At 44.2% G+C, this 26,485-nt stretch overlaps 1 protein-coding gene across 6 annotated transcripts; it reads right to left on the reverse strand.

Moving 5' to 3' along the window:
* Window positions 1-28: 28 nt before the first annotated feature.
* col17a1b (collagen, type XVII, alpha 1b) lies at window positions 29-24,781 on the reverse strand. 6 transcript variants are annotated; one of them, XM_086121361.1, is made up of 51 exons: window positions 24,314-24,780; window positions 22,683-22,747; window positions 19,435-19,485; window positions 19,167-19,283; window positions 18,166-18,456; window positions 18,022-18,078; window positions 17,082-17,117; window positions 16,932-16,982; window positions 15,177-15,332; window positions 13,334-14,026; window positions 12,944-13,021; window positions 12,786-12,857; window positions 12,371-12,505; window positions 12,204-12,296; window positions 12,091-12,135; window positions 11,854-11,994; window positions 10,422-11,261; window positions 9,691-9,741; window positions 9,192-9,218; window positions 8,827-8,889; window positions 8,652-8,747; window positions 7,539-7,574; window positions 7,426-7,452; window positions 6,854-6,898; window positions 6,684-6,746; window positions 6,578-6,604; window positions 6,397-6,468; window positions 6,252-6,287; window positions 6,149-6,184; window positions 5,647-5,709; window positions 5,526-5,543; window positions 5,370-5,444; window positions 4,929-5,009; window positions 4,801-4,860; window positions 4,674-4,733; window positions 4,576-4,602; window positions 4,170-4,220; window positions 3,998-4,084; window positions 3,884-3,922; window positions 3,601-3,717; window positions 3,407-3,526; window positions 3,220-3,333; window positions 3,004-3,138; window positions 2,817-2,936; window positions 2,558-2,737; window positions 2,224-2,364; window positions 1,911-2,141; window positions 1,545-1,709; window positions 1,392-1,472; window positions 816-899; window positions 29-705 (listed from the first exon to the last, which is right to left on the reverse strand). In XM_086121361.1, the coding sequence occupies exons 2-51, from the start codon at window positions 22,735-22,737 to the stop codon at window positions 653-655; spliced, it is 5,592 nt and encodes a 1,863-aa protein (XP_085977487.1). In that variant the 5' UTR covers window positions 22,738-22,747; window positions 24,314-24,780; the 3' UTR covers window positions 29-652. The 6 variants fall into 6 exon arrangements, with proteins under 6 accessions (XP_085977487.1, XP_085977489.1, XP_085977486.1 ...); XM_086121363.1 differs by having other exon boundaries at window positions 12,371-12,451; window positions 22,683-22,750; XM_086121360.1 differs by having other exon boundaries at window positions 22,683-22,750.
* Window positions 24,782-26,485: the final 1,704 nt, after the last annotated feature.

Here is a 26,485-nt window from a genome sequence, read left to right on the forward strand (position 1 = left end):
GTGTGTGTTTTTAAATAACAAGTCTGTCAGCAATTTATAATTTAATGGTTTCCAAAAACAAATGTGACGGTAGAAAGTCAATAAATCAGTCAGTGTTCTCTTATACAAAAATATACAATCTAATCAGTTTTTCCTTCAGCTTCATTTGCAGACCGAAAGCGGAATATTGCTTTGTTTGCATAGTATTCTTCAAAATCTTTCTTCAAGTACAGTAAAAATCAGTGCTGAATACAGCAAGCGATGATGTAACTTGGCTGGGTGAATGCTAATGCTACAATTGTAACATTAATAGGTTACATTAGGAAAATGTCAATAATTTGTATGCATCCTGGAAGCAAATCGCCAAAAACAATATGGAAATTTTCATAAAACAGCAATTAACGCGTTGACCTCAATACAGTAGAATACTCAAAAACATTAAAACTTTAGTCACTCAATCTTAATTCTAAAATAATATTTTCATCTAAAAGCAAATATTATCATCCACATCTGAACAATGGAAAAATGTGTCCAAAACCTAAACACCGGCCAGCAGCAAAGCTAGAGAGCTAATCGCTAAAGCAGTTTTTTTGTTTTGTTTTGTTTTTGTTTTTTTAGTTCTACTTGCATTGCTTCTGTTGAGAACAGAGACAAAAAAAGCAGTAGCCACGCTTCAGCCGCCGTCTGCTGGACCTTTCTGCTGCTCCCGCTTGATTGCGTTGCCTCCTTTAACAACAAAACAAAAATGTTCATCACATTAAAATATATATATAAAAACATTTTTTTGATGTCTCCTTTCAAGAAAAAGGCTCCGGAAATGGGAAGTTTTGGAGTACCTGTGTCCCGCCTCTGTACGCGATGTGGTATTTGGATCGTGTACGTCCCTGGAATTCCAGGTAAACCCGGACGCCCGGCATCACCTGGAAATAAATACAAGTTAAAAAAAATAAATCAATCAAAGTTTGTGGATGACATCATCCACCAGCCCCCGCAGCCGACCTAGCTAGTCGAAATTACTCTAAAATGTCCCACTTAAACCAAAACGGTGGACTTTTTGTATCTTTCCACGCATGGGTACTTGGACATTTTCTTTTACGTCTACTCAGGATAAACACCCAATCCATACATCCATGCAGCCAAGTAAAACTGGCTCTGACCTTTGACAGGACATGTCCAAAACAACCCGAAAATGGCCACCTAAACCAAAATGGGCATGTTTTTCTAGGCATTTTTTTTGTGAGTCTACTTCTAATAGCAAAAAATACCACATTTTATATTGCTCAGTGAAACTGGTCCTGACCTTCTGGAGCTGTGTTAGAATTTCACAGGAAATGGCCAAAATGCCCACTTTGAATTTGTACATTTACGCCTACCAAATTTTTGAAGTGAAAAGTACTTCATCTGGACTATACCCTTATCTCCCTTGGGTCCCGGGTAGCCTCTGTCTCCTCTTGGTCCGGCGATTCCCGGAGGACCGGGGACGGTACCGTGAGCTGTACCAATAGAAGAAGAATCAGTCAAAAAGCTCAGGTTATTTTGAAACTTTCCATGATCCGAGCACTCACTTCTGAAGAAGTCCATGAGGTCAGCCGTGACGTTGCCATAGGCTGCAATCACACGGCTGTAACCGGGCACTCCGGGGGGTCCCGGTGGGCCAGGAGGACCTTGGACAGCTCTTATGTGAGTCCTCCAAGGACCCTCCACCAGGTACTCCTGCAGCAGTCCTTGGTCTGTTTGAGAATAGGAATGCGGTGCTATTTATTGCTGACTTTTAGTTGGAAGTAGTCTCATTTTTTTTGGGAGCACCTGGTTACTTCTCACACCCGATTTGTTCAAAATGTTAAACTGATAAGTGCCAAGTAATACAGCACACATGTTTAATTCCGCCTAGTCACGACGTTGCTACTAAAAACGCCGAGTCATCGGCTCACTCTTTATGTAGTCAGAGACTTTGATGGCCACGCTGCTGTAGTCCATGGTTTCGCTCAGCTTGCTAACGTCGATTTCATGCTGCTGCGAGGCAAAGCGGGAGTCGCTTTGAGAAGAGCTTTGACTCTGGCTGCTTTGTCTTTGGACGTAACCCGTCTCTCCACGATCTCCTTTTTGGCCTCTCGGTCCCGGAGGGCCCGGCGGTCCGGTAAGGGCGCGTCGGACACTGTCAGCTGATGGAAAAAAAACAGTTGTGATGTTAGTGACGCAGTGATAATCGCGAACAGGGCAGCGTATTGGAAGGTGGAAGCTTACTGGTCAGGTAGCCGTGAACTTCAGAACGGATGGTCTCCCGAGGGAAAGTTCCGGTGTAAGTAACGGTGCCGCTGGAACTACCGGGTGGTCCTTGTGGGCCTGGAGGTCCGGGAGGGCCTGGAAGACCTCTGAAGCTAGAGCCTGTCAAACATTCAAGGTTGGCATTTGAACTCTCCATCACGAGAGACTTTAGTCAAGATGCACATATCAATCTCATCGTCATAAGTTTGTTAGTTTCCAGAGGGTGGCTAAAGTGAGACGTAGTTTCACTTCCAGCCCCTTACGGTCAGTGCCCCCGATATGTGGTAAGAGTTACGTTGCTGTCCGTACTCACCCTGCAGGTAACGTTGAAGCTCCTCCAAGCTGTATCCGCGACCGCCCGTCCCCACCACGGTGGAAGTCGAGACCCCTGATGGCCCCTGAGGACCGGGAGGTCCAGGTTGGCCAGGAGTACCAGGAGGACCGGGGGGACCTTGGTGCATGGCGGAACCGATCCATGCACGGAAATCTGGATCTGTGCGGGGAGGGAAAACATGGAGTCACGAATGTGACTGATCCACGGACGATGAAGTGGATTCTGGAATCTGATTTACTTCTAACTAGCGCCGTGTAATCGATTGAAACTGTTGAGTAGCCTGCGCCACCCGAGCTGCCTGCTCCTGGAGGCCCGGGGAGTCCTGGTGGGCCAGGCGGTCCTCTTGCAATTCCTCTCTCTGTTGATCGACAGGAACTCAACATACGTGGCGGCACCAGTGTCATGGTTTTTGATTCTGGACTTACCATTCATGATGTTGAAGATATATGTCGCTACCTCCTCTATACTGTAAACGCTAGAAATTCCTCCTGTGCCGCCTGGTGGTCCAGGTGGTCCTTGAGGACCCGGCGGGCCTGACAGGTATCTCCTCACGTCTTCTCCTAGAGATTATTGAGAGATGTTTTAGCCACTACCCGAGTTGGTACCATAAAGTGAAAAATTGGATAATTTGTCATACTGACTTTGCAGCATGGCAATGAGACCACTGACAGTCAGGGCCCCTCCAGGTCCAGGGGGTCCAGGTGGCCCTGGTAGACCCTGAACACCAATGCTGATGCCCGAGCTGGAGCCAGAACCTGCAAATGGATAACCTCATTAGGCAAACACGCATCTCAATGTTAAAAACAAAAAGAATTACCAAAGACTCACGTTGCAAGTAGGCGACCATACGAGCGGAGATCTCCTCGATGGAACCGGTGTAGCTTCCGGGTTGTCCTGGAGGTCCGGGTGGACCTGGAGGTCCCGGAACACCAGACTGTCTGCTTCTACCTGTGAAGTGATACATTTGGTTGTCATACAAATCGCTTTCGTAGGCCGCCTTTGAGCTTCGGAGAGAAATTTACTTAGGTAGTCTGTCAAGTACTGGCGCATCTCGACGGATGAGGTGAAGGAGCCGGGCTGCCCGGGAGGTCCTTGAGGTCCTGGAGGACCAGGAGGCCCTGCGGTCGCTGAGACTGAGCCTGAAGAAAGAAATATGAGGATGTTGGTGTGGCCAACTGTGCTGTTACTCGGCTTGCCATCCAAAATACAGCACATCAGTTTCATTGACCTCATGCAAGGGTACTAGAGAACCTGAATTATTAAATATTCACTTCACTTGAGAAGGTTTCAGAGGAACTTATCTACCTCGAGAAGATCCTGGAATTCCAGGTGCTCCAGTGTCACCTTGGAAGCAGAGACAACAAATGTTCGTTGGACATATTGTTTAAAGCAGATTTTTTAGCTCCTTGCTAGGTATACCTTTGATTCCCTGTGGCCCTGGCAGTCCAGGAGGCCCCGGTGGTCCTGGGGGACCTTGAACTGTGTGTTCTCCGGTATAGGTGGACACTGCACAGGAGAGCAAAAAGCTTACTAGTATACCAGACTGACGCCATTTTAAATGTGTGTTCTTTTGTCATTTTCCTAAGCTGACCTCTCTCCAAGCTTCCAGGTCTTCCTGGCAAGCCGGGTTGTCCTGGTTCACCTGGAGCAGCATAGTGAATGAATTAGGCATAAACATTGATAAATATTGGCAGATTTCTATTTATGAATTATTTGCATTTTTCTTTATTTTTTTAACCTATCCTCCATTAGGCCAAAGCTCTGTCTGATATTGCTTTGGCGCCATCTTGTGGCAACTCGGTAGAAGGAAATATCTTGAAGGAAGGGGAGGAGCTTCAATGAGGAAGTCCATACCACTGTGTCTAATAGAAAAGTAGTGATTTGCCCCATCTTGTGGAATCGATAGCCAAGTGTTAAATATTTTGGGCCGATTTTCGGGATCCGCAGCAGTGAGTGCTGCCCATCCCCCACGAATAGAAGGGGATCATCAAATTCACCTTGGTAGCCTCTCGGTCCAGGAGAACCTAAAGATGGACGGAAAAGTTATAGAAATATAATCAATCCAAGATGAAAGATCACTTAGCGTTGGTCAAACCTGTGGATCCTTTCTGTCCAGCGGGCCCAGGTGGTCCTGGTGGTCCAGTGTAATAAGTTCCTGAGTGTCAAAATTATAGCATTTTCGTATGGAGTCTTTAAATGTGTTCAATCTCATATGTACATACCAGAACTGGTTGTAACACCAGAATCTCCTTTGTCGCCTTTAGGTCCTGGTCTTCCATAACCTGGAGACGTGCAGATGATTACACAGTGAAGTCTATGGACTTCATCAGAACCATCAGGTTATACGTACCTGGCTGCCCTGGCGGTCCAGGTGGCCCAGGTGGACCCGGTGGGCCGGGTCGAGATGCCACACCACCGGAAGCAAACTGCCCTAAATCATGAATTAAAGATCAAAGTTCAAGATTCAAAGAGGAATTTGTTGTTGCAAAATTATGCTCTGAATTCTTTATGAAATTAAATATTGGAACATATGTTCACTTGTTTTTTTTAGGGGGGTGGGGGTAGTCAAATACATATTTTCTATCCGCCATATGTCTCCTGGCCAGAGCCCACATTAAACAAACGGACCTTGTCCTCAACCTTCATTTCCTGTCTGTCTCTCATGCATCCTGCTTCATTAACTCTCACTTACCGCATTCCTCGAGTTAATAAGTGTTAGATAGAATTACATTCAGGATAACAGTTGGATTTTTTTTTCTGTTGTCAATCCAAACAGGACAACGATACTCACTCTCAGCTACACTTGAGCTGAAACTCTCAGACGTCCTCACTGTTGAGCCGGATTCTCCTCGGTCACCTTTAGGACCTGCCAGGACCAAAAACATGCGCCATGTCAGTGATATATAATATATCTAAAAATACTTGTGAATATGGGGAAATTATTTACCTGCAGGGCCAGCTGGACCTAAGGCGGTATGTCACCATATAAAAAGATACAATTTTATAAATATGAGTGTTATTATCATGCTATTATCATGTTATTAAAAGGTTGAAAGAAGTTGGCAGACCTGACACTCCCTGAGGTCCACGAGGCCCAGGTGGTCCAGGGATGTGTACAGTGGCAACACCGGCTGGAAAATGAGTGACAGATAAGATTCCTCGCAATGATCACAGCAAGTGCAATGGTACCTCGACTTACGATTTTGATTAATTTTAATCCACTCTAGCGCCCCCATCCTCTCCAGCAAAAAATAAATAAATCCTCAAAGATAATAATAAGCCTCACATAACTGTGCCATTAAGAAGTTCAAGGTGATCATCTTCTCCAGGCTCCTTGCAAATGTTTTTATTTTGGATTTGTGTATTTGACTGTCGCTGTATTTATTTTTATTTTTTGTTCAATCACTCAGAATTCAACATTTTGGTTCACAACACAAAGCAAAATCTTTGAACAAGTGATGACTTGTAACGAAAAATAAAACTTGTAAGTGGGGTACTTGGAAGTCAAGGTAACGCTGTATATGGTTTCGACATGGTTCACCACATGATGCATGCTATTAAGTTCGTTACCTGCGTTAATAATTCTTCCTGCATCACCAGTATCACCTGAAAACAGACACAATAATTATTGCAGTGATGTGGAAAGCCTGTTGTGTTTGTGCTAGTTCCGCACCTTTAGGACCTGCTTGACCTGGATTGCCTGGTAGTCCTGCGATAAAGAGAAAAATGCGGTTTCAATGCACAGCCTTTTTTTTTTTTTTTTGGAATGTACTAACATGTTTGTAAAGATTTCAAAGAAAAAAAGAGAAACTAAGCACCTGGAGGTCCAGCATCTCCTGGCGGCCCAGCTGGACCTCGAAGTCCAGGGTGACCAGGACTGCCAAGGTCACCTGTGGGCACATATTAAAAAAAAAACAAAGCACTGACTGTCTTGTGAATGCTAAAACATAAACCCAACCTCGAACCCAAATTATGAGCATGAGAATCGCTCAGCTTTACCTCTTGAGCCTTTTGAACCATCTTGTCCTGATGTTGGGCGACAAGACACAAACGCTCACAATGAATCGTATTATCGATGTGGTCAACCGGCAGACCCGTCTCTCACCTGTCGATCCCTTGGATCCTTTCTCTCCAGCTGCTCCGGGCAGACCAGGTAAACCACGATCACCTGACCACGGAGATGAGTCACTTTTAGTTTATTTTGCTTTAATGCATCGCGTTATTACTGACGTTTTTTTTTTGTTTGTTTGTTTTTTCCAATTCTACAGATGCTACCTTTAAGCCCAGGTGATCCTGCTTCTCCCCGGAAACCCTGAGGACCTAATAGAACAAATACATCATGTTGATCAGGTCAACTTTTCAAAGTGGGAATCGCAAGAGAGGCGAAGAGCAGAAGAGAGGTAAGATGAAGCGGGTTGTGGAAAGTATCAGTGCTGATCTGTGAAAGAACAGCGCCCCCTAAAGTCAAAGGAGAGGTTTCAAGGACGGTAGTGCAACCAGCATTGTTAAATGGTTTGGAGAGGGTACCAAAGACCTGAAGAAAGGAATCAGAAGTGGAAGTGTCTTTCTTTGGAAGAGAACAGGATCCGAAGTTAAGGTTTGGAGACAAAAGCTACGGTAGAAAGATCCCGGAAATGTTGCCGGAATAAAGACGAAGACCAAAGAAGAGATTGACAGTTAATGTGAGTGAAGACTTGCAGATACGTGGAGTTAGAGCAGAAGATGCAAAGGACAGGGAGAGGTGGGAGAGAAAGATTCACTAAGGTGACACCTCAATTGGGGTTAAGTCCAACGGGAAAGAAGATAAAGAATCTTGATTGAACAAAAGAGAGCAGGAAGATGCTCACCTGGTGCTCCGAGGAGCCCGGAAGCGCCTAGAATGAATCATCAGTGTAGAGTTAAACTAAATACTGTACTGGGTCACTTGATTCCGATTAAAAATTGGTAGGGGTGGTCTCACCTTTTTGACCAGGGAGTCCAGGTTCCCCGGAATTACCTTCCGGAACAAAAACAATGAAATGCTGAAGATTGACAAGGTTTCCTGGTGATTTTTTTTCCCACTCTCACCGGTAACACTGCTTAGCTCACTATCACTGTCCTGTCCTGTCCAATCTTTCTTCCTCACGGATTGTAGGACTGTTTTCCCAGTCCACATACCGATACAATCCCACTCCGTGTGTGCTTCCCCTGTCGCTACTTGTCACGCCTCATCCGATATGTTATTTCAATGTCTTTCCAATCCACGTATGAACGCAATGTCTCTTGTCTCACCATTTCTGTCCTATCTTGTCCTGTTCAGTCTCATTGCATCTCCTCCTCAAAGGGCTTAACATTGCCTTCCCACATCCACATATCGGTACAATCCAACTACAGGCTTACTACCCCTATCCTGTCCTGTCCCAGCCTGTCTTATTCACTATTTGTCACACTGCATCCTCACATGGTGTCTCACTGCCTTTTGACTGCACATAATCAGTACAATGTCAACTCTCGGCTCACTCCTTCTGTCCTATCCTGTCCTGTCCTATCCTATTTGATGCTGGTCGTTTCACTTCCTCAAAGGGTAGAGGATTGCCTTTCCAAGTCCACATTTAGATACAACCTAAAACCAGGCTCACGCCCCCTGTGCTGTCCTGTATCAACCTGTCGTATTAGATGACTGTCACGCTGCATCCTCACATGGTGCCTCACTGCCTTTTCAGTCCACATATCAACACAATGTAACTCTGGGCTCACTACTTCTTTCTTGTCCTCTCCTGTCCTGTGCTGTCATGTTCTGTTTCCTCCTTGTCGTGGTGATCCCTTCCTCACAGGTTGTAGCAATGCTTTCCCACTCCATATGTAGATACAATCCAGGGAGCACTAGTGCCGGCTTGTCTCATCCTGTTCCGTTGCCTACTCGCTGCGTCTACGTCAGATTATTATCGGCATAAACGGTTGGGATGTTGTTATTGTTTTTGTTCTTTTCTCATAAATATCCATCTCAATACAAACAACAAAAGCACACATCTCCAACATCCTTCATAACTCGGCGACCCAATAGGACAGGTACAAATGGTTTTGTTTTATGTACCTTTGTCACCTTTAGAGCCAAATCCTGGTTCACCTCTGGGTCCAGCAACTCCTTCTCGCCCTCTCAAACCAGGAGGACCCTCCAATCCCTGTTCACCTGCAGACACACGCCAACACTTTGAAAACCATTTTAAAACAGTCCAAACAGTGAACTTGGATTGGAGCCCTAGCCATACCATGGCTTCCTTTTTGGCCCTTTGGACCCTGAGGACCCTCGTGACCAATTGGACCGGGAGCACCTGAGGTCAAAAAGGTTTGATATTAACCAACAGACAATGTGTGGAAAAAAACTGATAAGGGGGGTGCAAAAAAAAAATTGATGCCTCAATGCTGCATTCAAGAAAGCTGTGAAGTTTGTCGAAATCCCAATCATGACTTTAAACATTTTTGATAGGCTTGATCTTGTGGAAGATCAAACGCATTTTACAGAACTGACACCTTTCTTCATCAGAGGTTGGAAATTTATCATTTCCCAGTTTTCTGGAATGCAGCATTAATCTCCAAACGCTGTGATGCCATTTGAGTCCCCGTCGCTCCTTACCTGGGAATCCGGGTTGACCAGTGTCGCCTACGATGAGGAAAAACACACAATTGGTTTGTGTTAATGGGATTTTGCTGATAAGAAAGCAACAAGAACAGAAATAGATACTATTACAAAAATACAGAGGAAGTCACAGACAATCTGTTCCAGGATTCACAGATGGAAAAGTAGTCCTCTGGCCCCATTTTGTGGCATCTAGGTGCCAAGGAACTATGTTGAGTGAGGAGAGGCTCCTACAGTATTAGACAGGGCAGAGCTCTGACTCATAGAAAAGTAGCGCAATGGCGCTATCTAGTGGCACTGATAGTTCATTAAAAAATGTTTAGGGGGCGGGGACATAATAATATCATTTTACTAATGTAACTAAGCCGAACATTGGCAAACAACACACTGTAGCGTTTATGCGTGGACATGTGCCTTCAAAGCGCATGGCCGAGTTAAGTGTTGTTAGGAGATGCAGTCGGTTTGGCCCAAAGTTAATGAATAAAATAAACGTTACCTTTAGGTCCAGGCAGTCCTCTTTCACCTTGCATTGTAGCCGTGATGAAAGCTGGAAAATATGTTTCAGAGAATATTACCTGCGATGAATGTAGACGTGGGCATCCGAAATCATGACATGAACAGGGTCGAAATAGTTTTAGATTTTTCATGACAGTTTGTTGATATTTCATTTCGATTGTTGTTTTTTGTAAATTCAGTTACTGGTGTGTTAATAATTTGTTGGAGGTTTTTTTGAAAATGGTTTGTTTAAGTTTAGTTTTTATTAGTTTTCGTATTCGTTTTTTAAATACATGGAGTAGTTGTTTGAGTCCAAGATTAAAAAATAATAAGAAAAATACGAGTTATAAAGTACACATTTTCATCCAAGTGTTTGACTGTCATTTTGCTGGACGAATTACGGAAACAAATATATTTAAAATGAACGGCAAAGTTTGATATTAATTGGGAATTTCTCCATTGCGAGACTAATAAAGGTTTTCTTATCTTAAATACGAAAACAAATGACCTTTTTGCTGTAATTTGAGTATTTTAAATTTGTTTTATTTTTTTAAAAGCATTTTCATTTTATTTCATTGACCTTTTTTTTTTTTCAATGTTACTTTTAGGTTATTTGGCTAGCTTTTGTTAACTCATTCACTCCCAAAGACGTTTTTAAACGTCTTTTCAGACTTGGTCCAGAATTGGCTGGTACTGAATGAGTTAAAGATATTAGCCTCGGTCACAAGTTACCTTGGAATGCCTGCGACTGCATTTCCCCTCTCACCATGCGCTGGATGGCCATGTGAAGGGCGGCGGCGTCCACATAACCGCCGGTGCCACTGGTCCAGAAGCCATTGGCGAACGTTTGACCATCCCTGTGACTCACGCTGGTGCTGGAGAAGGTGTTAGTGTGGCTCGAGGTGTGGCTAGAGGAGGAGTCGCCGCCGATACCGCCGGTGCCTGCCCCGCCGCCCAAGCTGGTGCCACTGGTGCCTGCGCCGCCACTGGTGCCTGCGCCGCCACTAGAGACGGCTCCACCGGCACCAGCCCCAGTTCCGCCACTGGTGTGGGTACTGCCAGTAATGATGGTAGTACCTCTGGAACTAGAGCCGCCACCTAAGCTCGTGCCTGCGCCACCACTTGAGCCGGTCCCAGTGGCTCCACCCCCGCCAACACTGGCTCCACTCGCCCCGGCTGCAGCGCTACCCACACTGGTTCCACTCGCCCCAGCGCCACCCACACTGGTTCCACTAGCCCCAGCGCCACCCATACCGGTACCACTAGCTCCAGAGCCACCCGTGCTGGTACCACTGGTGTCACCAGCACCTCCAGCTCCGGCTCCGGCTCCGGCACTGACACCTCCACCCCCAGCGCCCACAGCAACTCCGATTTGCGTTCCAGAACTAGAGTCTGAGCCTCCTGCCCCTCCGCCTGGTCCGAACACGAATATATCCGTCTTGGATGAGCTGCCACCACCGTCCACGAAGGTGTTGCCACCGAGCCCCACCAGACGACTGGTGCGAGCAGATATGATTGCCGACTCGCTCTCCAGGGTGGCCACCCGATTCTTCAGCTTTCTCACGTCCTCGGCTAGAAATGACAATGGGGTCGTACGTCTAAATTGTGTTGAGTAAGACTTTTTAAAAAACAATCGGCATTCCCGATGAAAACATGCCCCTAAGAGGCTACAAAAACTCAATCAGAATGTTCTGTGATCATCTGATGATGATATGACATTCATGGTTGAACTTCTGTTGTTGTTGTTCTTATTGTTACGGAACAATGACAACATCATTCTGTCAATTCGCAAAAAAATAGTTTGCTGTTTAGATAATTTATTAAAATGTAGCAACAGGTTGACTGGTTTAATTAATATACTGGTAATTGTAAATACAAGTTGATCATCATGTTGAACATGTATATGCATATATATTAATTTACAAAAAAATTGATGCAGTGGGTCTGTGAATTGGATACTAATAATTGCTTTCTGCCAGTTAACAAGAAATTAATTGGTAATGTGTCCCTATGTGCATTTTTAATACATTATAATTAGGTCGCATTGTACTATTATGCACTATTATTATTACATTGTAATAACTATGTTCCACAAACAGCACATTTGACAATAAAGTTGTACTTGATACTTGAACTAGTTTATTATAATGGTAACGGCACTCACCTAGCGCAATAAGGCCAAAAAGGAGTCCGAGCAGAAGCAGGAAAAGGAGGAGGAACCCCAGGAGCCACTTCCACCACGAGCAACAGGCGTCAAAGCAGCAACACCAGCCGCCTCCGCAGACGCCGCCCTTCTTGCGAAGCTCTGCGGACGACGCCCACGGTTAATTGAAATAAAGCTCGAAAACCTCTCAAATCAAGATACGACTGCATAGGCAGAAAAGAGAACCAAATGACATACGTGCGTGCGTGCCTTTGTCTTTCATTAAAACTCCAGATGATCCGTCTGGTGGATTCACACATTTTTAGCTTTAGGAAACGAATGTAGAAATATTGTTGTGGGTTTAGACTCACAGTAAGCATTTCCTGTCCCTGCCTTGAGCTGAGCTCCTTCACCGTAGGTTGTGATGAGCTTCTCCTTCTGGATGGAGTCGCCCGAGAGGGAACCTGAAACATCACAGCCCGTCGCTTGCCGACAGTTTGTTTCCACCAACATTTGACGGTGCAAAGGTGCCCCTCACCTCCTCCTGTAGTCAGAGTGAACTGCTTGCCGCTGTCTTTTGCCAAAATCAGTGTTTCTGTGTCCCTGGCATTGTCCTTGTCTGAATTAACAAACATATAGTCCTTGTACGCATCGCCATTTTGGGATCGAGTGGCTGGAGAGCACATAAACGATGTCACAGATTGCAGTGTGGAATCCCTCCAATGGGAGGCCTCTGATGAGAATTCCCACTTTGACAGAAAATGAACTAGATCCTTGAAGCAAATTCATGTCGCATTTTTGCTTTGTAGATTTTAGGATTTCAATTCATGTGTATTTTATGACAATATAATTACACAGTAATATAATTCGGCATTATGCGGCTTTACAGTAAGATGAATATGTTTGGACGGTTGAAATATTTGAATCCACTCGGAGGCAGCAGAGTAGCTTACTTGAAGAGACACCAGCTCCAACTACACCACCGCCAACACCAACACCAGCCACATTTTTCTGCATTCCATAAGCTGTCAAATAAGAAACATGGAAGGGTTAAATCTCACGGCACACATTACATTAATTACATTTTATGTTATGACTTGAAAGTGCATACTTGTCATGCTGGCATTTGCGCCGTTTGTGGTGGTTGCACCGCCAGATGTGGGCGCCAAATTATTCTGAAAGCCATATACTGGGAGGGGGGGTGGGGGGGCCATGAGTGTAAATAAAGTGTTTATTAAAGGCAATAATTGAAAAATGAATTTAAAAAGAAGCACATGGAGCAGTTGTCCTTTTATTTATTTTTTTTATATATTGTTCTATTTATTTATATAGCAATAATACTAGATGTGACTACTGTACGATTTTTGTAAAATACAATATCAATAATATCGGGAGAAATATTTAACAAATAATGTGAATACAAAATGGACAACATTTGATAAAATGCAATTTCCTGTATAAGTAACAAAGACTTGCATCTGGCACTTTCTACCAAGCTCACCTGACAGGGAGGGTGCAGCCAGACCGATAGGTGTCGCTCCCCCCGACATGTTGTTGGCGCCGGCCTGGTACGAGTAGCTGCTGCCGGCCCCCGCCGCCGCCGCCGCCGCGGTGGTGCCGGCGGCGGAGGGCAAGGTGGCGCTGGACCACGGGAAACCCGGAAGCGCCGCGTCCGAGTCGTACTGGGCCGACCTCACGCCGGAGTCGTGGATGCCCGATTTCTGACTGATACTGTACTGGGAGGACCTCACACCAGTGTCGTAATGGCCGGACCTCAAACTACCGCCATACTGGGATGAGATGGCGCCAGTATCGTACTGGCCTGACCTCAAACTGCCGTTATACTGAGCAGATACGGCACCGGTATTCTGCGTCAAGGATCTGACGCCGGTATCGTACTGCCCTGCTTTGACGCCGCCGTTATAATGTCCCGTCCACACACCGGTGTCATACGACATCGATCTCACACCGGGACCGTATTGGGCCGATCTCCCGCCTGCATCGTACGTGACTGACCTCACGCCGATGTCTGACCTCCCCGCGTCACTATAGTGGCCCGATTTGAGGCTGCCTTCATAATGGCCGGCTTTGCCGGCTGGAATAAAGTGGCCGGCCGGCAGGCCCGTTTCGAGCAAGCCGGATGAGTCCACGGTGTGGAAGCCATCCGATCTGCCGCCAGGACCAAAGGTCAACACTGTGGAAGAGACAGAGGCAACACAAGACTAGTCGTTAGAAAAGATAGCTCAGAAAAGTCAGCACATCCGTCACAAAAATATACTGTACATTTAATTTTTTTTTTTTTTTTAAGTATCTGAAGAAATCCAATTTTGCAACAATTTAAAGTCGGCGGTGTAAATTGACCGCCCACTCAAAACAACCCACAGCCATTAATATATAAAACAGTGGCAACAAAAGTGTGACCACCCCGATGTGAAAATGTCAAAACCGGACCCAAGGTTTCAAAATGATTGAGAAGCAAACATTTTTGTAAATATTTTATGATGTCTTTTCATCGCAACAATGTTAAGTAGCCGGTGTAAATGTGCCGTGCCCTCAAAATAACTTCATACATTCCTGTATAAACAGCTGGCAACAAAAGTGAGTCCACCCCAAAGTGAAAACGTTCCAATTTCCGAATTAAGTGTCAAAATGATTCTTTCAACAACTAAAAACTTCACCATGGCCTCCCAAACTCACCAATTTTTCAAAGTGTATGAATCTGGGTGGAATTCCGATTTTGGAATGCCAAAACATTTTTGTAAATATTTCACGATCGCTATTCATAGGACAACACTGAAGAAATCACAATTAGCTACGATATACTGTAGTCAGAGGACCGCTGGCAACAAAAGTGAGCACACCCCCTCAGTGAGAATGCCAAAATTGGGCCATTAGTGTCAATCGTTGGCATTTGAATGAATACAAATGAGAAATGTATATTCACTTGTGCGTTCAAGGCTTTTAAATCTGTCATTTGTGCTGATGTTTTTTCCATTGCGCACGTGTACTGTACCTAATGAAGAGTCCAGTGTGGTTCATGTGACACATGCGCATGCTGAGACTACATTCAGTCCATTGTCTTTTTATGGGCTGAGCTCGCAATGTATTGAAGGGAGAATGAATCAGGGAACCTCCAGTGCACATTTTCATTCAACTAAAGATGAGAAAGTCTTGGCGTGTATGAAATGTCAGTCTTCCCCCTGGAGTCACTTTCTCAGGAAAGCAGATGTCATGTGTTACTAATCCGCTGTAATACTAAACCCAAAGTGGGCGGGAGACAAAGTGTCTGGGCATGTGCGTGGGAGTTGGGAGGTGGAGGGGCGCGGGGGTGCGGGGTCACATACCCGACTGCGAGGCCCGAGAGGTCACCGAGATGGTCTGAGTCTCCACGCTGGCCTTCTTGGGGCCGCTCATGATGGCCGAGGTGCTGGCGGCGCGGACGGGACTGGAGCTGCTGGAGCGAACCTTCAGCAGCTTTTTCACGTCATCTAACTCCGCCCCTTGAGCAAGGCACAGTAATGTTGGTCAGTCTTCGCAGAGGATAAAGAATATATGCACCGAGCCGTTATACTGTCTGTTTACATGCGTTGCTCCAGCAGTCGTGTTCAAAAATCTCCTGCTTAAGCGGTGATAACTTAGCTATTTGTTAGCCCGTCTATGGCATTCTGCAGAATTTGTCTGCTCTCTTCATTGTTATAAGTGCCAAAGGACCAAAAAAATAAGTGGTTTTATTTGTTATATATATATTTTTTTTATTAGTCGACCGCTTTATCATTTATTGGAGTTTTAGTCTGCCAAATATTGGAATTGGCATCAGCCCGAAAAAAAAAATCATATCAAATATTGCTGAAGTACTTTGAAAAAAAAAAATGTCATTGCAAATTGTGTTAAGTCGCAGTGGAGGGCTGCTGGAGAGCGTGCAAGGCATTTTCCCCCTTGAAGTTTAAGAACAGAACACTCCTCCCTAACAAATAGGAAGCAGCTGGGAAATTGGACACCCGGCCCATGTGGGGCGAAGTCTGCTAAAACCGCACGGACTGCCTCTCCTGCGTGTCTGCCTTGGCCAGGAATAGGCGGAGTTTGCCGTTTTTATCCTGAATTTAAGTTGCGGTGCTTTACCCTGGGGTTCCGAGTGCCTCTCACGCGAAAAAAGTCTCTCGCATCCTGAGCTGAATGTAGAGTTGTGAAAACTTCCAGCTTGTATGGTGGAAAAATGGACTATTTCACGACGTGAATGCAAATTATTTGGTCTCTGGAGTCACCGAGCGTGAAATGAAAAAAAGTTCTGCACTGGTTTACAACTTAACCGAGTTTCTAGGGTGGGTGAAGATCAAGAGCCACTTTCAAGCAAGGACACAGTAAGGCTCTTGGACGACACTGTCTGAGACACGATCGAGCAGAAAAACCCAGCGACAAAGAGCTTGAAGCAAGCACGCTTGACCTCTTATTTGTTGGCTTGTGCAAGAGAGAGACAGTCGTCTTCTTTTCGTGTTCTCAAAAGTGATGTTATACGACACCGTTGTTTCACGATACTGCGCCATTTCTTGACAGGGCGCCCACAGGAAAACTTTGAAAACTGTGTCTTAATCAGTGTTTAATTTTAATAGGTTCTCTTTGCTTTGCTTTTAATGTATGAAATGTGCAGTCCATAAGCTTTGCTTTAAAAAAAAATGCAAAGAAGAGAGAGAAAAAACAACATATGGATGGAATGGCTGCAGTTCTGGACTTCGATGCAGCAGGGGGCGTGATCACTGAGCAGGAGCATGTGGGAAACAGTGAGTCACTTGAACCACCGCTGTTGCCAAATCTGCACCCGAAGCAGCACATTGCAAAGAAAACCCGCAATCAAGCCCACCCGAACGCCAGACTGGATATTATGCTGAAGGATGCAGCCACGTGTTCTCCATCTCGATATAAACACGCACGTGAGAAATGCAGGAATGTCGTTTGCGGGTCCTCGACTCCACCCCCCCCCCCTTCAAAAAAAATGTGATTCCAAAATAGCTTGTCTAGCATCCACGAGATCCCTTCAGCCAAATAAAAGATGCTTTGTTACTTTATGATACGTTACGTAACAAACAAAAGCGGAGCCCACTCACATCTGCCGGCCGTGGGAGAGGCGCTTTGCAGCCGGGCCCGGATTTCGCTTTCTGGGCAGCGACAACGGAACAAAGAAGATCCAGATTACAATAAAAAAAAATATATATGAGAATTTCAACATGCAGGTGTTGAGGAAAATGGGTGCGTACCTCTGCTCTCGCTTCTCCCTCTGGAGCTGCCGGAGCCTGGAAAGTCCCCAAAACAAAAGCCAAGTGATGATGCATACACTATTTTGATTGAATTACCATCACTGATGGTGATTACGTAGGTTTTGACATCCGGTAATTATATTAGCTTCTCTCGTAATCTGTGTGACCAAAACCACCACAACAAAATGGCTCCAAATATTGTGACGAATATCAAACACACCAGTTGATTTTTTTTTTCTGCCATTATAGCCATACCAGCTGAAGCTGCACGGGTATTTTTTGGACCATGGGATGTTGTGCTGCAACACGATTTTCATCAACATATGTTTTTATTCATTTTGCTAAATCGTCCATGTGATTTATAATGGATTGAAAAAAAAAAAGTCAACAAATGTGATCCGGATTTTCTTGAATAAAAAAAATAATACATTTAAAAAGTATGGCCAACCAACAGGCTTGTAATTTTCATGTCATTACCGTATGTTAGCAATTTCTCCTGTAAAATTAGTTGAAATGTATTTTTAGATTTACGTTTTCTTTTTTTTTTTAGTGCATACAATTAATTTACATATACTGTATATATATATATATATATATATATATATACACTCACACACACACACACGATTAGACCCTGGAAAGGATTACAATGGAATTTATTTGCAACTCAGAAATTTACATATTCTGAGATTTTTTTTTTTTTTTAAACCTATCGTGCATAATTTGCTTTTTTGTGCTTTTTGTGAAGCAAAATGGTAGCATAGACCTGTCTAATGGTAAAGTCTTGGTGCCATCTTGGTGCCAAGAAACTATGTTGAAGTAACAGTAGGAGCTCCTAGACAGACAAGCCTTGTCTTACAGAAAAGTAGTGCCTTGGTACCACCTTGTGCTATCTACGGTCAACTGTAAAGCTTTTAACGGGAAAAAAAAAATCACTTACAATAGATTCCATAGTCTTTGCGGGAAAATTCCGGCGAAGAATTAGCACTGGAACTCCCTGGAGGAAACACAATAGGGCAAGACTTGCATAAACAATGTCCTTATGTGGACCAGCGGCTTCCTTCACTACCACCGTGCCACTCACCCTCGTAACCTCCAGAGCGGCTGGACCCCGCGTGCTTCCTGTCTGAGGAGGCGGCGGAGGTGGCCTGCGTTCTCTTGCCGCCGCCCGTAGAGCTGACCTTGGTCACCGAGCTAACGAGGTAGCTGCTTCCCGCTCCTCCTCCTCCTCCTCCGCCGCCGCCGCCGCCTCCGCCACTGCCGTAGCCCTCGCCGTCCAGGTAGCTACCCGCGCCGTTGCCTACTCCGATGGCGTCTCCTCCCAGGTAAACCCCCGAGGAGGAGCTGTAGCTACTGCCGCTCACGCCCACTGAGGCTGCAGGGACAAATTTTAAATATTTGATTCTATCTTTTCATGGGATAACAGGGAAGAGATGACACTTGGCTATGAACTAACTATTCATCTGTAAACCACTGGCAACAAAAGCGAGTAGACCCCTAAGTGCGAATGTCCAAAATGGAGCCTCAGGTGTCAATAGTTTGTGTTTTAATGAGTCACGTGGCTCGCGCTCAAATGTAAATGGGGACCTGGTGTGTTAAATTTGCTGTTGTCACTCCCACTGTTGTCACTTTAATGGTCGGAGCAATGTGAAAATGCCAACTCTGGTTAGAATTGCCACTTCACCCCGAGTAAAACTGACCACGAATTTGAAAATGTGATGATGGGTTTTGGAGATCTCTGGAAAACATTTTTGGGTGAGAACACTGAAAATCCCAGAAAATATGGTTTAAAAAAAACAACAACAAAAAAAAACTCTTTGATAATTATTATTTCTCAACCCCCGTTTCATCTGCAACTCGGGGAACCCCTTTTCCGATTGGCCGATATCCACCAATCACACGGGCCGAAATTCCAACGTTTGACCACTCAGAGCAGGTTTCTCCATGGTCAACCGAATTTTTTTTTTTTTTTTTTTTAATGGAGTCCTGTGATGTTCTATTCCTTGGACTCCGAATGGACACCAGAGCGAGTAGCTGAACTTCTCGTTCCCCCATTTAACTCTCATTGGTGCAATGAAAACTCACAAGAAGTGAAGTAAGTCGTGCTGCTCTTCTGCGTTAAGATGTTCTTGTCCAAGGCTCCTCCTCCAACTCCACCGCTCGAGCTGGCCATGTTCCTGTGACTCGATGCGCCGGTTCCCTCTAGCAACCAGAAGACACACGGCAAAACACGCGAGTTGCCATTACTCATCGGCCACTTCCCTCCGAGCTGCACGCTTGTAATTACTGCGTTCGCCCTTGGCTTCAACGTCAACAATTAAAGCGAGCGCAACCGTGGGACGGAGACACTCACTTGGCGGGAGGGACGTCAGTCTGCCGGTGGATGTCAGGGACTCCGTGACAACTGATAGCACAAAAGGAAAAATGATTTGTTTGTGAATAATCCAGGGGGTCTTTGTACAAAGCAGCGTCTGTTTACTTTAACATCGACGCTAACCGCTGCTTGAGCAACTGTCGACTGAGCAGGTGCCTGATGATTATTCCCAAAATCCATTAGTGAGTGTACTGGTGACATGCTGGAATGCAGTTTTAGTCCTTTTAATTGGGTGCAAGCTATTAAAGGTGACTTTTTGTTTTGCTTCGACCCAGCGTTTGAGTTTACAGGTTAAGTGAAAGTGATTTTTACACTCCTCCGAAGGCCCCTTAAATGGAACTGTAAAATTGAAGTGCACAAAGATTAGACATAAACAGTTTGGTTGCTGTTCAATGGAAAACATGAATCTTCTTTTTTTTTTTGGGAGTGTCTCTAAGTTTATCTTGTAAAACGGAACATTTGGTTTCAGGAGACAAAAAAAAGGAAGCTTTTTTTCTTTTCAAGTCACATTTTGGAGTTACAATACATGCTTTTTATTAGAAAGCAAATAAACAATCCTGGTCGCTGTCAAAAAAAAAACGGATTAATCTCACCCAAAAACAGCATTTAACTCAACTTTTTTTTGTATATTTACAGTATTACTAAATTACCATTTCCTCAACCAGCCGTTGACGAAAAATGTGCCTGATGATGACTTGCAAATCCATTCCAGTGAGTGTACTGGTGACATGCTGGAATATCTTTATTATTTACTGTTAAAAACTATTTTTTTTATTTTAGGCCACTGCAAACTTCAATCAGAATAACATTGAGTCTCTCATATCGCTAACAATTGTAACCAAATTATTAGAAACCACTCAGTATGATGCAGCTCAACTACAATAATAAATATATTCTTCAGCTAAAACCACGGTGTCTAAAAAAACACCCCCAGCCCCACGCCCCATAAAAAAAAAAAAGGTAGCTTTGTAAAGCAGCATTTTTGATACATCTCTTGTCTTGGATCTCATTCGACAGTGTGGTTACCAGCTTCAGATTTTTGGTGGGTAGTACAATGGGGAACATTGGGGAGAATTTTCTGTTTTGAAACCTCATTGCGTCTGTCCAATAAATCATGAATACATTCCCCCAAAATATCAGGGGAGGAATGTAAGCCTGCACTTTTTTAAGTCATGTGCATTTTTCCTTTTCTATTCATCTGCGTCTGCCTAGCTACCATTCCCCAGCTTCTATCTATTTTCCTAGCTAGCTAGCTACCTATCTACCACCGCTACCTACAGTAGCTACCATCTACATACGTAGCTAGCGAACTGGCTAACAACCTACACATCTATTCATTTAGCTACGCATCCATCCATCTACCCATCTAAAAATCTATCTGTCTATCTATGGCTCTACCTATTTGTCTAAATACTTAGTACATCACTAGCTATCTACCAAGCAATCTATCTGCCACATACACATCTTTCTGTCTACCACTTTATCAGTCCATCTCCCCATCTATACGCTTTATACAAATACGGCATTATTTTCTTTTGTGTGTTCAGTGTTCAGTGTCCAGTAAGTGTATATGAGCGTATTTACTTCTTGGATGTGATCGTTAATAATGATAATGATCATACCAAGGAAAGGCTTGACTTGTTTGAAATGTCATCCTATCTCCCTGTTTCTTGACCCCCACCTTCCTTGTCTTCCCCCTCTTGCAGACTTTTATGGACTTCGACGTTTGGCCATCAGGCCTGGAAACTAACGGCGAACATACTTTAGCCGTGAACCACTTTGGCACGGCTGCCAACAAGCCTTCCAGACGCCAACCCCAGTGTCCATTTGTTAACTCTGCTTAGGGTTTGGCTTCCTCACACCTTTTGTAAGTGTTTTTTTTTGTTTGTTTGTTGTTGTTTTTCCCCTTTCCCTTTTAAGCACTTTGCCTCTAACTGAGCTTAACCGACTGGAGGCGATTATATTTCGATGTTATATTTAGAAACGTATGATCTGACGTTCTATGCCCACTTGTAGTTTATCACCAGACGGGACTTGACCTCATCGTATGTTGATTATCAAAGCTACTGCTATGAGCAAAGATGGCCAGGAGGGTTTAAATGTGAGACGAGGGGGCGGTGGAAGGTGGGGAAATTTGAAAGGTGAGACTTGAGAGAAGTAGAAAGCATAAAAAAGTGACAGTCTGCCCAAGACAAAAGCGCCCAAGAAAAGGTGCCAGCGGTGTGGAAAGTTAACTCTAACCTGCCTGGAGCAGCTGTGGAGTGTTAGTTGGGCTCTTTGAATGCAACATAACATCAGTTGAAAGGATCAAGTGGCTGCTGTTGAGCATTTCATAATTGGATTTTACACGTGACATTCATGTCAAATCAAGTGAGGAGACAGTGGAAGCTCTAAAGCTCAATGTTAAGGAATTAACTCGTATCTGTGTAAGAGAAACTAAGGATTTAAAGTCATGTGAGATCAAACTGTTCTTGCTGAAACCATGCCCTGCTCAACCATCAAATCAAACACAATATGTTTCGTATCTTTGTTGTAGCTACTCGTTTGACCCGTAAAACATATCTACTTAAAGCCTTTGATGAATGCAATATCCACCAAGTCATCGTTGGGATTTCCAGAAGTGTTAGCCACCAGTTAGCTCGCAAGCTAAAAGACTTCCAGGGTTCATCTCGGCTGACGGAAAGATGGCGTACTCATCTTCGGCATCAAGTCCTCACTTGGGAATTTAAGTAGTGATACCATACCGTTCTGTAATTGTGGCATTGGAGGAGGCGTGGATAGCTAGCTTACTACAGACTGTAGGAGTAGAAACAGGCCTAGTAATAATAAGTAACTCGCAATTGTGTCGGATAATCATTGATGCGGACAAAGGTTCTCGAGTTCTTACATAGTGTGGGACAGGCGACTCATGCCGGGACCCCAAGTACGTCACTGGGCCCCGTTTTAGCCTTGCCCGCTAAGATCAGGAACACTGAGATGGCGAAAACCATTTTAACATTTTATCTCCACAGTTTAGTACTACATATAATTTATCGCGGAGGGACACTAAATTACATACTGTATTTCCTCTACATACTTTGCCTGGCCACATTTTGGAGCGGATTATTTTTTAATTTCCATTATCTCCTCAGGGGAAAAAAAGTGTTTTCCAAATGTAAACAAATTTGCCGTTGTCCTCAGAGGTTCCACTGTATCTTATTACACCGTGAACACTTCAGAAACCTCACCCCGTTCGTCTGCCAAGTCTCCCGAGAAGTCTGCCAGTCGCGTTAGCTCGTCCATCCCATTTTATCTGCTGACAGGATGACAGCACAACGATGACCCCGCTCAGGTTACTGTGCCTGCGCAACAACCGTTGTTATGCATCTTAACGCGGTTAAATGGCAACCGGGCTATAAAAACGATAATCCAATGAGAAGGGGGTGGGGGGAGCACAAGAATATCACAAGATTCACTTGAGTTTCTAGGGTGTTTCATTGGAAATTTCATGCCACTGAAATCATATTGCTATATAGCAAGTTTTGCTTGTTTCAAACATGTGGGGAAGTCAAGTTCTATCCATTTTGGCGTGAGAAAGGAACTACTATCCCTCAAGGAAAAGGTTTATAGCTTTTTAGTGCTGAAAAAAGGCATTCGCCTCTGCTGCAAAAGCCAAACCTCAAGTCTATTCTAAAAGATGGACTTTGGTGGACCACAAGGATCAACTCTAAGTACGTTTTGTTTGTAATTTGTGTTTTAATGACACTTACAACTTTCATGTGAAAACATTTTCATTTGATTTATGTTTCTTTTTTCTGTTCTGTTTCTGAATGTTGAAACTGTTAATCAGACAGTGGCTTACAAAAATATTCTATCTACTTTCTGCTGTGGTTCTGCAAATTTAATCTTGGTTACGATGGTGACAACTTGGAGAGCAGAAATATTTTTCTTAAAGTAGTCCTGCTAAAAAATTGGAGAACCAAAGGCGTAGAAAGTAAAAGTCTGCGAGAATACATTAGGACTGGGCCTCCAGGGTAACTGTTTATACTTTTCGGGGAGGGGGGGGGGGGGGGCAAAGAAGTCACATGCCAAGCTGTAAACGCCAAATGTCAAGGGTATAAAAGCAACATCTTTGAAGGTACAAGCCATTGTTCCATACAAATATTAATCATGTCCATGTTTGTCCTTCAATACAACACATATTAGCTTCCCAGACATGTTTCACTGTAAATCCATCTGAATAGCTGATTGAACACACAAAACGGAGCGAGAAAGGCTCTAAAGCCACATTATTGTGCCCAACAAAGGCTCAAAAGGCCAGATGCGAGCAACTAACCACACCCTGAGGATATTTAATATATCCAACACTTTTCCCATTTCCTCAATCTGCCATAAACACGTGCTTGTTACTGGGGGTGTTTTTTTCCACCTCCAATGCTGACCAGACTCTTCTCGCATTTAAAGAATCCGCATCCAAAATTCCTTTAAGTCACCTAGTAGCCTGTTTAACTTCACCTCATAACCTGGAAATATAAATAACATAAAGAGGGGTTGCTGTCATCGTAAGTATAGTCTAAGCGGTGAGAGGTCAAGTCCTGGAATATATTTAGAAGAAATGCAAATAGCTCTGTAAAGAGCATGTAAAGCTATCCCCGGTGGTAGCAGATTAATTTTAACATGAGCAAAAAAGACAACAACAACAAAAAAAAAAAAGAAGGCATCCAAAATGATTTTTATGCAATTCCAGTGCGAAGCGCAGGCAGTGAAAACGCTTGAAAACTTCGAGAGTGAAGTGATTGCTATTAACGCGCGTTCAGTCATCGAAAAACAGCAGCAAAAACGCGCTTTTAAAAACTATTTCCAGTGTTTGTGTTCATACCTCCAGCCAACGGAGTCAATCAAGTCCCCCCGTCCGCGTGTGGAGCTCCTTCGGGGAGGGGGGCAGCGTGCGCGAATAAACCCGGGGATGTTCCTAAAAAAGAAAAGCACTCCCCGCTCCTTGTTGTGACTTTTTTTTTGTGTTGTTGCCCAAGTAAAGTCGCAAAAGAGATTTGCGGGCAGCGGTCCCGGCCGCGCCCCTCAGCGTCGCTTGGCAGGGCAGGTGTCGAGCAGTCCGTAACTCCAAAGTCCCACAGCCGGAATGGACACTTGAATGCGTCCGTCTGCAAACTTGAAAACAGTGAGTGAAAACTCCTCCTGCGACTCTTGTGGCCACAACTGCTTCCCAAATGTTTTTTTTTTCCCCCTTGGAGGAGTGGGTGGGAACCTTTTTTCTTCTTTTCTTTTATTAGTGTGGAGGGCGATTGTGTGGAGAAAGAAAACTCATCCCGTTGCAGCTGGGTCGCATCTGCTGCACACGTTGCATGGACAATAATTGGCATGCAGTTTGTGGTTTGCAGCCACTGCTATTACAGTGCTTTACTGTGCTGCACTTTTTTCACGTACAGTAGAGACACAGTATTTTGAAGAAGACACTGAAGCATGTGAACTTAATTTTTTTTGCACAAAGCCTTGCTTGTGACAATTTTACGATATAATTTCAAGTGACACCCCATGCTTAGTTAGCTTCATGGTCCGATGCAAACCAAAAAAGAAGACACTTATATCCTACATTGCAGATAATAAAAGGTGCTATACGGTGGATATAAAAAGTCAAAACACCGCATTCAAATTCCAGGTTTTTGTGACATTGAAAAAAAAATGAGGTCAAGAAAATTCATTTTTAAACTTTTGTTACCACACCAAGTTCAGCTGTTCTTGTAGGATTTGTTTCCCCCTGACGTTTTTTGCCAAAATCTTTGTGCCAACATGCTGACATTGACACCGAGGCCCCAGTTTATCATGTCGCCCACTCCCATCCAAGACTTCAGAATAAAAGAGAAGATTGTTGGATTAAACAAGCGCTACTTGCCGGAAAATCCTGCAGCTGTTCGGTGCTGCTGTCAACCTCTTGACAGCTTCCTTGACCAGCTTTCTTCTCATCAATTTTGGAAGGGCCTCCAGTTTTTGGTCATCACTGTTGCGCAATATTTTCTCCGCTTGATCATGACTGCCTTCCTTCTGTTCCATTTAATATATGATTTTTTTTAACCCATTCGCTTAACTGAAAATATTAAATTAAAAGATCCGACTGATCGTGGCTCATGCTGCTACAAAAATGTTGGGAAAATCTTACTAGAACATCTGAACTTTATTTGAGATTATTCAGAGGCCCTTTAAATGGTGGGAGCTGCAGCATCGGTGAAGACGGGTCTACTGTACGGATTTTCAAAAAGTTACTTCTACATATAAAGAATATGTTTACAAGGCAAGTAGCGCTTGTTTAATCCAACAGATCCCCCTTCAAGTAAAGAAAGGGTTTACCTTTTATCGCCACTTAGTGAATAAAAAAATCCTTTTTGTAAGGCTTCCGACCATTGACATTTGTGCAACTTGGAACGAACGGCCATTTTTTATCCCTCCAGTGAGGAGCCATTAGAGCCGGTGGGATCCCTGATCCACCACGCCCATTCGGCACTGACCTCCACCCACCCGCATGACTCACGGCGAGCGTGACTCGGTTCTGCTCCACTGACAGAAAACAAATGGCCCCGAGGACAGTGAGCGGTAAGGGAAGGAGGGAAGTGGGGGGGGGGCGGATTGGGAGGGAGGGGGGGTCCACTCACATCTATGTGCAAGCTTGTACAGTAAAGCCAAAGCTAATAGGAAAGGGAATCGTTTGAAAAAAAAAATGAAGGATTCCATGACGATGGAAAAAAAAGTTAGGAATGTTGAATGTTTGTTTTTTTTTGCCCAGCAGACAGTTTGGATCCAACATGTTTGTGCTCGGCAGAAGTGATAAAACACAACAAGCAGATTAATTTTGTGTCAACAAATTCAGGTTCAAAAGTCCAATGTGAGGCAATGATTACTTCATTACTGCAGATCTCACACTAGCAATCGAATCTGTAAACACTGATTATGCACCGCGGGAGTACTTTCAATGCACCAGAAGGTCGCGTTCACTCGCACAGTTAAGGCCCAGGAATATTTGGACAATGACGAGCATTTT

Source organism: Hippocampus guttulatus, chromosome 10 (genome assembly GCF_054856545.1).
Source record: "Hippocampus guttulatus isolate MCC_2025c chromosome 10, RoL_Hgut_1.0, whole genome shotgun sequence".
Taxonomy (NCBI): Eukaryota; Metazoa; Chordata; class Actinopteri; order Syngnathiformes; family Syngnathidae; genus Hippocampus; species Hippocampus guttulatus.

Coding starts and splice junctions, on each gene's coding strand:
- col17a1b (XM_086121361.1), bottom strand. CDS start 22,737: ATGGACGAGCTAACGCGACTGGCAGACTTCTCGGGAGACTTGGCAGAC. Junction 2,142..2,223: donor AGTTCACGGCTACCTGACCA/GTAAGCTTCCAC, acceptor TTTTTCCATCAG/CTGACAGTGTCCGACGCGCC. Junction 900..1,391: donor GGGACCCAAGGGAGATAAGG/GTATAGTCCAGA, acceptor ATTTATTTCCAG/GTGATGCCGGGCGTCCGGGT.